Genomic DNA, 12,481 nt, shown 5'->3' with positions numbered 1-12,481 from the left:
TAAAACTAAGTGGATAATACACGTGATTAATTATATTCACCTTACAATTTTTATTTGATGCATTATATTATAATTGCACTTAAGATCCTCAATGTTTTCATTATAACACTTTTGTTCTTGATTTCTTTTTGTCAAATTCTTATTTTTAATCTTTCATTAATTAGCCCATCAAATTCCTTTCGATAGTTTGTGTAAAAATATTATGTCACATACTTAAGAGTTAGGAAAAGTACTTTGACGCACTTTTGCAATTATTTTTTGAAAATATATGTAATTAGTAAATAAATCATTCTATGCTATCACAGTAATCTGACCTTAAATGAAATTAAAATGTAATGTAATTAATAAAAATTGTACTGTATACAACTACCAAATATTCATCGAGCCACAGTATGTACGAATGAAAAAGTAAGTTCAACTAAAAGTGTTTATAATTTATACACTTGCCAAACAAGTACAAAATTAACAAACAAAAATATAATAAAATTGACATAATCATAAAATTAGGAAAAAAAATACCATTTCTCCCAATTTCCTTTCTTACCCCTCGAAAGCCCAAATATCTCTATCTAGTCTATAAAAGAAAATTGGTTTAGTTTACAAAATTGTATTAAAAACAAGTTTTGAGAATGACAAAAGATCTTCCAATTCCGTTAGGAGAGATGTCCTTGTTAACGTTGTGTGACCCAAAACCTACCTTCACGCACTACACGCGCTAGGAAAGTGATGTGGGCCTTGTAGCTTAGCGTGGAGATGAGGTCACTCTGTGACAGTGACCGTTTGCCTTCCAGCTTCACTCGGCTTCGGCTACTTCTTCTTCAGCCGATTCACTATGGAGGTTACGGCTTAGCTCACCGCAGTTTTGTCTCCACGGGGAAGTAGTGCCCTGTTTGTTTTGTCATTTTGTTTGATTATCTGTAACCCTATAGCAACAAAAAGTATGGAGCACGATGCCCAGCAAATTTACCATTTTATCCTTATATTTAAAAAAATAAAATAATGTTGTCTACTTTATTTAAACAAAAAGTATGAAATTAAATGATTTATTTAATTATACCCATCATTTAATACCACATTAATATCACCTAAGTTGAGGTTGTAATCCTAGTGAGGTAAATAGCATTACTTTTTGATAATTCTTCATATTAATTTTGCTTAAAAATAAGTAGATTTCCAAACATGACATGCTTGATATGCTTATAAGCAAATCTATCCCAAATCTGCATACTTGTCTATTTGGAAGATTCTTATTTTCTTTTATGAAGTCCACTCAAATAAAATAATATGAAAGATTTATTGGTCCATTATTTTGATCCATCAACTAGGTAAAATGTCGTACCTTTCCTTGCAAGCACATTTTCAAATTACAACTAGTACGTGACGTCCAAAAAAATTAAAAAAATAATGTATTGATAGACTTTCACGCCACACATTATGTTCGTTAACATGTCAATATTTATGATAATGATACAAAGTGAAAGCCTTTAAACAAAAAATGGTGATGGTAATTTCGCTATTTTGAAATTTTAAAAACTTTGATAACTAAACTAGAGAATAGTTAACTTCGATAACTTGGCTATTTAACTTTGGTTTAAATAAAAAATATTTTTCTAGTAAATTTTGATAAAAATTGATGGAATGTGTACTTGAAAAATTAATTGTTAATTTTAACTTAAATTTTAATCTATTTTCTTTTGTTCAACCAAACATGGACTAAAAATAAAATGGTTCAATCTAAAATCCTATCATATTTTTTTATGGAAACTTTTAAACGACACTTTTTTTCTATTATTCTTTTTTTTTTTGTTGAATTTAAATTTTTAAGCAAAGCAAAATACGTATTCACCCATAAATTTATTGTTTCGACTTTCACATTTAATTTAAAAATATTTTTATTACATAAAATATTAAAGGTTTGTTTTATGCGAACTTTTTCTCTCAAATTATTTTTAATTGCACATTCGATTCACTATGTTTTTCTACTTTTTCAACCACATGTCCTCTAAGAAAATTTATTATTTACCAAGTTCTTTTAATATAAAAATTACAAAATATGAATATGATGTTTGTCCAGACTCAAAGACAGGAAAAAAAATAGATGATTTGATAGCAGATGATTGGGTATTTGTTGTTTTTATTTTTCAAATAATTCAATTATGTATCGACACGTGTGCTCCATATTTTTGAACTTATTCTTTAGCTTATTTGTAGAGCATAATTCTAAAAAATAAAAGAAGAATATTCGAGAAATTACCTACCGGGAATAAACCACAACGTGGCATCCAAGAAAACACTCGCTAGTCACTAAAACAAAATGGGGGGAAATAAAAGAAAAAAAATTGAACTGTAGCTTGTGGCTTGAATCTGCATCTGGAGCAGCTTGAGCCGGATTTTACCAGTAGACCCACCGACAGCGGTAGCCTGTCCGAACCTTAAAGTCTAGCAATGTAATTTTACCTTTCTCCTCTCACTTTCCATATGTCCTACCATTTTTGGCCTCTCCCCTCTTTAATGTTAATACTTGTCTTTCTAATATTGACTAATGACATTTTCCAGAATTAGACCAACAAAATTTTGTTTTAAATATATCATAGCCGATTTTATAATTCTAAATCATAATATTCAATGCTATTCCATCTATTGAAAAAACTTCAAAGTTCGAAATAATACACTGCAATATGTTGATAGTCGGAGCCGCTACAATAAAATGCATGTAGGAATGTGATTAGTGGGGTCTCATTTCGAAACTTCTATCTCTCATCGAGTAGTCGTACCCTAGCAGTGACGACCAGATAGTCATATCTATTACTATTTCTTCCGTAAGTAAAATAAAATGTGATTATATTATAATTTTATCCATCTTATTTAAACTTACATCTAAAATTCCTTTAGGGAGTGGAGCAATTATGAATCCCTATCCTGTCAAAAGTTGTTTTCAAGATTAAAAAATTAATTCTAAACATTTTCGTATAATTTTTGTCTAATTAGAAAAGTTTTTAAATTTTTTTTTTTCATGAATTTCTTTTACAATAAGTAAAAACCCTACTCATAACAAGTTGTTAGGTCCAAACAATTATTAAATCATCATTAATTCCACCCTTTTGTGTACACACGTCTGTGGCCTTTTTAGTCTCCAAGCAATCCCATATTTACTCTCTTTGTGAATTTCAATCCCCTCTTTACCTTTTAGCTTTTACCCACTCCCGCTTGCTCCTGCTTTAAGACTCCACCAAACAATACAACACAAACCCACCTCCCAAATCAGGTTCACCGTCCCAAAAAACCCCATTCTAGAGAGAGAAACCAGATTGTGGTAGAGAGAGAAAGCGAAGTGTTTTAGAGAGAGAAAGTAAAGTAATTAAACGGCCATGGATTTTCACATCTATGGCGTCTCGAGAATCATCTTCTACACTATCTTCACTGTTCTTGCCATCACAGGTGCTGCATTGCAACAAAATCAAAATCCATCGGCAAAGAACTTGGTCGCAGGGTCCTCAAACTCAGTCCAGATTAACTCCAACTCAGTTCTTGTTGCCCTTTTGGATTCTCACTATACTGAGTTATCAGAACTCGTGGAAAAAGCACTTTTGCTGCAAACCCTTGAAGAGGCAGTTTCGAAACATAATATTACAATCTTTGCTCCCAGGAATGAGGCTTTGGAAAGGGATTTGGATCCCGAGTTCAAGCGGTTTTTGCTCGAGCCGGGGAATCTGAAATCTCTTCAAAATCTGTTGCTTTTTCATATGATTCCGACACGCATTGAGTCGACTCGCTGGCCTGTGAAGGTAGAAAAACCCAATAATCATAACAGCTTGGCCAGGGATTCCAATGGAGAAACACTTGAAGTGGTTGAAAAAAATGGAGAAAAACTTGTGGGCATTGCGAAGATTATCAAACCCGATGATATAACCCGACCCGATGGAATTATCCACGGCATTGAGAGAGTGTTGATCCCGAAATCTGTTCAACAAGATTTCAATACTCGCCGGAGTTTGAGGTCCATTTCTGCCGTGCTGCCGGAGGGAGCACCGGAAGTTGACCCAAGAACACACAGATTGAAGAAACCAGCACCAGTCCCTGCGGGAGCGCCTCCTGTTCTACCCGTTTATGATGCCATGGCACCTGGTCCGTCCCTGGCGCCGGCGCCCGCTCCGGGGCCAGGTGGACCTCACCACCACTTCGACGGCGAGAGCCAGGTGAAGGACTTCATCCAAACTCTTCTACATTACGGTGGCTACAACGAAATGGCGGACATTCTTGTAAATCTCACGTCCTTAGCAACTGAAATGGGACGATTAGTCTCCGAAGGGTATGTATTAACAGTTTTAGCTCCAAATGATGAGGCCATGGCGAAATTGACTACAGATCAGTTGAGTGAACCCGGGGCGCCGGAGCAAATAATGTATTATCATTTGATACCGGAGTACCAAACGGAGGAAAGTATGTACAATGCCGTAAGGAGATTTGGGAAAGTCCGGTATGATACTCTCCGGCTTCCGCACAAAGTGGTGGCGGAGGAGGCTGATGGGTCGGTAAAATTTGGACAAGGCGAAGGCTCTGCTTATTTGTTCGATCCTGATATTTATACAGATGGGAGAATTTCTGTTCAAGGGATTGACGGGGTTTTGTTTCCTGTTGAGGAAAATAAGGCTGCGCCGCCTAAACCTGCCGCGGCCGTTACCAAGGTTGTCGGAAAACCCAGAAGAGGTATGTTCTTCTAGCCATTCCTAATTTTCCCGAATTTTCAGTGACTTAATTGAATTCTTATGTGAAAGAAAGAATTGATTTTTACCCCCAAAATATGCTTCAATTGTTGTGTATATCTGTATCTAAATAATTGTTTTATTGGTAAAAATGTTTCTGAACAGAATTTCGTGCCAAGAATTTCATCTATTGGTAAATTTATCAGGAATTTATTGAGAATCCGACTTAGTTTGATGGATTATTGATTGAATTTGTGGCAGAGGTGATGGTGATAATTTCTTGTAATATAGATTTATCGAGAACCCAGCTTAGTTTAATGGATCTTTGACTGAATTTATGGGAAGATTTTATGGTGAGAAGAAAGGAATAATTCACTAACAGCATGTATTAAAGGTGCTTATAAACGTTTTAACTTATAAATAGATAGAAATGATTGGTAGATAAGTCAATAGTACTTGACGTTCTCTTGAATGCCACTTTAGTTTTTTTATCACCTCTTCTTTCTTCTTCAATGAGCAAAATTTGAACTATTTTAATTCCCTCTATACCGGTCGAGCTATTGGCATATAAGCTTGTACTTAACTCGTAGATAAAAATGAGTCCATGTTAGGGAAACTCGTTAGGCAGAATGTTGTGCTCACATTTCACTTTCGGACAAATAGTTTAGTATTGAATGGTATGAATTGAGCCATGCCTTTAAGACAAATATTTTAGTATTCAATATTAGGTACAAATTGTGTCGGTGAAGCAATAGAAAATGAATGGCATCTCACATCAAATTACCCTTCCAAAATGGGTTTATACTTTGTAGGAGTAAAAGTTACTTTAAAGTTCTGTTTCTAATTTTGTTTAGATATATTGAGTTACTTATTCTGATAGTAATTTTTACCTCACCGTCATAGCAAGTAGCTTACTTTATTTCCACCTTTGAGTCTTCGACTAATATAAATTTAATTAATTATTTACTTATAAGTCAACTTCTTAAGCTTAACCAAACATGTTGAGTTAAGAAAGATACAATTCCAGCCTAGCCTTAGCTGTGATTCTTTACTTCTATGTTGAGACCAACTTGTCTTTTGACTTATTCTATAGTTACAACACGTATACAATCATATATCATAATTTGGCATGTCATAAACTCGTACTCCTTGTCGTTTCATATTTTTACAAGCTCTTAGACAATGTTGTTCACATTTTTGAGGTCAGACATATGAATAAACTAATATTGTCATGTTCGATAAGATAGACGTGACAGTATGACGAATGAAATTAAAACTATTATTTTGTTCGGTCGAACTTTCGTGGTTTGTCATTTGCTCATCTGATTCCATCTTTCTGTATGTGCAGGGAAGTTAATGGAGATGGCTTGCGGTATGGTTGGGGCCATTGGTCATTTTACTAGCTGTAACTGAATTATCATACTCAGAAAAATCTGATTAAAAAAAAAAAAGAAAAAGAAAATGAAACAAAGAAGATGCAGAAAGGGTAAGTATATATTTACTCATTTTCTCTGGTAAAATTATTTTTGGATTATTTTTAAACTAATATAACTTTTTTTTTTTTTTTTTGGGAAATATGGCAGTTTTTTAGGATGATGATACAAGGGGTGGGGGAGGGATCCAGCAGAACCCACAACTGGGGGGAGTTTTCTTGTTATCTTGTAATGTAATTACATAATCCATTTTTTTTATTTGTATTAAAATAAATAATATACTATACTTGGAAGAATGTCAACTTGTTTGCTGTTTTGACTTTTGAGTCTTTTTTTTTTGTTTTTTTGTTCAAGTATTATTTTTTATTTCGATTTGTATTTGGAATAATGGATCCCTTTATGATGTAGTTTCAAGTTTGGGACTTGCAGTAGGGTGTTTCTTTAAATTAAATTTTTTTTACTTATGAGTGAAAATAATTTTTCAAAAATATATGTTTTAGAAATTCTTTAAGGCGCTGTTTGGCATGGTGCAATATGAGGCCTCAATCTGTAGATTTTTATCATGATTTTTGCATGCTCTAATAATTAATGATTAATCACATCAAAAAAAAGTAAAGTGAGCTGGCTCACGTGGAATTATTAGTTTGAAAATGAATAGAGGGTTCCATTGACTTTATTCTTTTATTCTTTGTTTGGCAAATGGAAAAAGGCTAAACTTCACTCATAAGTTAACACAGACAAGCCATGATGGGAAATTCAGAGCACAAAATTCATCCATGTTCCACCAATTGGTTTGAGAGTAGCATTTAGCTTAATTCTAAATGAATATGGTCGGTGCATAAAAATTATAAATTAAATTTACCTTAAATTAATTAATAATAAAAATTAGTTTGGTTCTCATTGTATTTAATGTAGGAAATAACAAATGTTTTTTTTATATTCTATATTCAATGGCATGAAATTTTTGGACTTTCCTCATTATTTATTTATTTATGTTTCATTGATTGCATTGCACTTGAGAGCATATTTTTACTAGTTAGTTGATTGCGTTATTCTTTCACATAAAATAAAAGTTATTGGAATTTTGACTTATGAGCCAAAAATAATAAACCGAACTTGATCGATCTCATAGAATTTCTCAATTTTTTTGGGACCTATGAAATGCGAAATATGAAATTATCGACAATTTGTCACAAGACAAGCCATTTTCAATAATTAAAACATTATTTTCTAGCTATCATAAAATGAAAAAAAAAATAAAAAAAAATCAATCCAATGTTCGTGAATATAATCCTAGTTTATTATTTCTTGATGCTAACCTAATGGATTTGTATACATAATAAAAAAATAGAAAGAAAAAAAAAATTCCTTTTTATTTGATGTCAATAGACTGGCATTGCCTCCCTAAATCCAATATTGATATTATTATTCTGTAAATTTTTCTTACCCAAATCTGTATTCCCTTTATGCATCATGTCCACAAATTCATTGTAATCTATCCTTCCATCCTGAAAAAGTAAAAAATGAGGGATTATTAATGGTGGATGAATACACAAATCCTAAGTATTTGTTTGGAAGAGATTATTTGAAGTGTTTCTACTCTCAAGAAGTTGGAGACTTACATTGTTTTGATCAACCTCTTGAATCATTTCTTCCAAGTGATCATCCTCCACCCCGAACTCTACACAAGCCTTTTGAAGTTCATCTCGTGTAATATAACCACTTCTATCTTTGTCGAAGTATGAAAAAGCTATGAATAAATTATCTTCCTTCTCAATTTTGTTCAGATGCAACGTTGCAGCAATGAACTCACCATAGTCAATCGTACCACTATTATCAACATCAGCCTACATTTCAAGAAAACATATTGGAGCTAAGAGATGAATATGGTATATCATCATATAATATGTATGCAAACTTGTAGAAGTGGGAGATTGAAAATAATACTTACGGCCTTCAGCAAATCATATATCTCAGACTCATCAAGATTAGCTCCAAATCGTTCTAGACCGGCCTTGAGTTCTTCAAAAGTGATATGACCACTGTTGTCCGTGTCTAATATTTTGAACAATTCTTTTAACCCTGCAATTTCTTCTTGGGAGAGATTTTCTGCAATGACCTACAACCAGACAAATTGGTTCAAGAATAGCAACAAACACTGAGCCCATGTTTGGTAGGACGATTGCACGCCGAACAGTATAATAAAAAGAAATTAACACCGAACATGCAATAAAAACGCATGCGAAACATAAATTGTACTTCTGTTCTATAATTATATATGTATATGCATCAATAATGAAAGGAATTACAGTCTCTATATTATCAATTGCTCAATGACCTATTTTCTCTCCGCTTTCTGGTTAAGATGTAAAAAACATACCCTAAGAGCCATTTTCTTAAGCTTGTTCATGGCCGAAAACTGTTTCAAGCGACTTAAAACTGCAGAATCAAGAGGCTTGTTGGGAGCTAATCCATTGACCTGCACCCATGGGTGGCCTGCAGGAAAAAACAGTTTTAAACTGAATAGAACAACTAAATATGTAAAATGAAAATCTGCAGTTAGAAACAAACAATTCCACAGTTTTTCAAATTTTATGTTAACGAGTTATTCCAATGGATAATAATAAATGTTAAATCGACTCGAGAAATAACAGCTGTCCATATATAGTGATAACTCGATGTCACACGTCGACAGATTATCACAATCCAACAAGAAAACGACAAAGAATCTACAAATTTGCAAAACATTAATTCAATATTAGTGAAACGAAACTTGAAACTTCTACAGTTAATCCTTATATATAATCAAGATTTCAAGTATTTTAAGCAAAAAGATAAAAGAGTGATCATTAAACTGTACTCAATGGCGTTGTCTTTTACACATACTAACCATAAAGGTAAAACTAATTAATGAAACTTACAAAGAATTTCATGAGCAGTTAGCCTCTTTCTTGGATCTCTTACAAGCATTTTCTTCACCAAGTCTTTAGCACTTTCTGATATTTTGGGCCAAGGATCTGATGAGAAGTCAAGATCACCATACAGAACCTCTTCAAATATTTCTTGCTCACTTTCTGTGAAATTAAACAGAAGCAAGAAGCGTGAGAACTCTTGGTGTATGAATGCAGGTGCAAGCAAATTTAAGGGCATAAATTAGCTATAACTTACCACCCCAAAATGGAGGCACGCCACAAAGAAGCGTATAAATAATCACACCTGCACTCCATACATCTGCCTCTGGTCCATAACGCTTGCGAAGCACTTCCGGAGCAACATAATAAGGGCTCCCAATCACATCAGTGAAAATTTGCCCTGTTGTTTATACATGAAAATTAACTTCTATACCTAAAGTTCATGGTGAAAAAACTCCCTCGTAAATTTAACTAATTACACTCCTTTCCATCTATGTTTACATATTAACTTGCAAGAGATTATATCTATCATAGTTCTCAGGGTAACCAAAGAGTCTATTAAACGAACACTGCACTTAATCAAGAAAGATGATGTTTTTGGAATATACCTGGTTCGAAGAACATGGATAATCCAAAATCTATAGTCTTTAAGGGCGAATCATCATCCTCGTTCACAAAGAGAAAGTTCTCGGGTTTGAGGTCTCCGTGCATGACCCCCAAAGAATGGCACGATTCTATTACACCAACTATTGTCCTTGTAAGCTCAGCTGCCTTTTTCTCTGAATAATGCCCCTGCTTAACAATTCTATCAAACAATTCGCCTCCTGTACACAATTCCATGACAACATGAACTGCCACAGAATCCTCATAAGCCCCTTTAATAGAAATGATATTAGGATGCCCGGATAAATGATACATGATCTCAATTTCTCTCCTCACATCCTCAACATCATCCATAGTTAATAATTTCCTCTTTGCGATGGATTTACATGCGTACTCATTTTGCGTTTCTTTCTCCACGCAAAGAAAAGTCGTTCCATACTGTCCGTGTCCAAGTTTGTGCCCCAAATTATAATACTCTTTCAAATGTCCTGTTTTGGTTCTTAGCACTGAAGCCACCTGAAGACCAGCACTTGCCAATCTCTTTACATTGTGAGGTTGCTTGGGTTTTGTGGGTTGCACTGGTTTTGCCTTCTCCTTCATGATCATGATCAAGTGGTCCGGTGTAGTGGTTTGAACAATACTTCCATCCTTATTCGTGATCTTGATCACCTCTTCCCATCTTCTAGCATCAGTTTGTTTTCCCTCTTCTGTAACTATGATCATCGTTTCAGATTTCACGGGCTGTACTACATTATACTCATCCTTGTCTACCTTCACCAATTCCGGGGGCTTATTCTGAAGAGGATTCCGAGCTTCTAGCTCTTTCGCAACATTTGATCCAACCTGACTTGTTTCTTTGTTGTTATATGTAATCACATCAGGCCACCGCAGTGAATGATAAATCGAATGGAAAAACCCATCCTCAGAAATCCTTTCACTAATGCAATTGTTTCCCATCTATTGCTGCTTTTCCCCCCCTTCTATTGAGAATTAAACTCAAGCACCATAAACCTCTTTAACACTTCACAGCTTTAACAAATCAAATAATTAATTTTAAAGAATTTCAATACTACGATTAGAGGGGGGGAAATCAGAACAACCCTTTTACGTGAAAACAATTGATCAATCAATCAAGAACTTGTAAAGAAACTACACCCAATAATTAAAGTAAAATCCTCAATCAATCAATCCAAAACTCCTATTCCGAAACACTGCAAGAAAACAGAAAAACACCATATAAATAACTTCAAAACCTTCTGCTATCATTTGAAACCTAAGAATCTAAAGACTTTCGAAGGCAAAATAATATGAACCCATAAAAACCCGAAAGGTTATTTATTGAAAATGTCAGAGAGAAATAAATTCCATGGCTCATTGTATGTACAAGACTACTATGGAAAAATGGAAGAGTTTATTGTGTTTGAAAAATATTTTGTTTACCAATTCTCTCACTATATATACACAAATATATAATTCTGACTATGTGTGAAACGTGGGAATGGATTGAATTTTTCTCTCCCTCCTTTCTTGAAATAAACGCAAATCGGAAGAGAGAATTGACAGGTTTTTCTGGTAGAAAATTGGAATGTTTCAAAATGTAAACGCGTAATCTAATAATTAATACCGAGCGCTTTCATATCTCTCTTTTTTCTCATTTTTTCTAATCTTTTTTAAAATTCTAGATACTTGTAGAATAAGTACTTTTTCTGGGGTATCTCTTAATTTGCAGATTAGGCTGTTTTTACTATTCAAGCCGTAATTTTTGACTTCTTCTATTACATGTGGACCCCACTTTTTTTCTAACGATCAAAAAATCAATTCTCAAAATCTCTACCAAACGGACCCTATATCGTACATAAATATTATTAATATTTTCCTGACGAAATGTTATGGTACAAAGTACTAAGTAATTACAATAATAGAATTAATTTAAAATTTAATTAATATAAAATTTAAGTTGTTTAAAAAATAGATGTTTTTTGAAGGTCCCGTCCATTTGTGAATAATTTACCGATCTAGTTTAACTTAAGAAATTTGTAATCTCAACTTGGAGTATCTTAAAAATTAATAAAAAATCAAGTCAAAAGGATTTACAATTTTTCAATCACATTTCATCATGTTTCATCAAAATTTAATAAAACTTTGATTTTTAGTTACATCAAACAAGGGTGTATTCTCTAATACAATATTAAATCATTTCATCTAAAAATTCGAGCTTTTTAACGATAAGACATGTTTGATTATTTAATTTTGTATTTAGCAGCGATGAATAAAATTAAACAATGGATTATTGTCTCTTGGGGCATAGCCCAGTGGTGCAAAGGACAGGAGTGATGTTATCTCACACCTTACTGATCGTCACAGTGTGGGCATTAGATTCTTGAGACATGGAATTGGATTCCTTATAGGCGTAGTGTACAGACAGTTCTTATTTTCTGGCTTGTTGGCGGCACATTCCGTGATTTACCTCTCTCACAAAGTTCTAGGAATGGGACGATAGAGCCCTCAAGGTTGGGATTCTTCCTTTAAACAATGGATTATCGATCAATGTTTGACTACGTAAATCGAGGGAAAAAAATCAGTAAGTGATGTGCATGTCCGCCAGAGTGGGAACCCACGAAGGGGGATAACTCTTTGAATATTTCACAATTCATGTTATTATAAATATTAATAATATCAAATTTGCGGATTGACCGGCAGACGCCGGCTGCCAGCCGATGCCAGACTCCGGGCGATAATTTTTGCATAATCTATTCTTTCCTTGTTGCATTGATGCAAAATCAGTGGCATTACACCATAAAAATAAAAATGAGAATAATACTATTTGCAG

At 33.8% G+C, this 12,481-nt stretch overlaps 2 protein-coding genes across 2 annotated transcripts; one reads left to right on the top strand and one right to left on the bottom strand.

Moving 5' to 3' along the window:
- The first annotated feature begins 3,127 nt into the window (after positions 1 to 3,127).
- Positions 3,128 to 6,564, top strand: LOC111366031 (fasciclin-like arabinogalactan protein 17). The gene is made up of 3 exons (XM_022986655.1): positions 3,128 to 4,707; positions 6,052 to 6,189; positions 6,287 to 6,564. Exons 1-2 carry the CDS (start codon positions 3,369 to 3,371, stop codon positions 6,114 to 6,116), a joined length of 1,404 nt encoding a protein of 467 aa, XP_022842423.1. The 5' UTR covers positions 3,128 to 3,368; the 3' UTR covers positions 6,117 to 6,189; positions 6,287 to 6,564.
- An 848-nt stretch (positions 6,565 to 7,412) lies between these two features.
- On the bottom strand, positions 7,413 to 11,234 carry LOC111366030 (calcium-dependent protein kinase 26-like). The gene is made up of 7 exons (XM_022986654.1): positions 9,657 to 11,234; positions 9,305 to 9,448; positions 9,058 to 9,210; positions 8,517 to 8,632; positions 8,088 to 8,255; positions 7,759 to 7,983; positions 7,413 to 7,644 (listed from the first exon to the last, which is right to left on the bottom strand). Exons 1-7 carry the CDS (start codon positions 10,606 to 10,608, stop codon positions 7,519 to 7,521), a joined length of 1,884 nt encoding a protein of 627 aa, XP_022842422.1. The 5' UTR covers positions 10,609 to 11,234; the 3' UTR covers positions 7,413 to 7,518.
- Positions 11,235 to 12,481: the final 1,247 nt, after the last annotated feature.

This window comes from Olea europaea, chromosome 17 (assembly GCF_002742605.1).
Source record: "Olea europaea var. sylvestris chromosome 17, O_europaea_v1, whole genome shotgun sequence".
Classification (NCBI taxonomy): Eukaryota; Viridiplantae; Streptophyta; class Magnoliopsida; order Lamiales; family Oleaceae; genus Olea; species Olea europaea.
The sequence above is the reverse complement of the archived record's forward strand: the minus strand, read 5'-3'. Positions and strand labels throughout refer to the sequence as shown.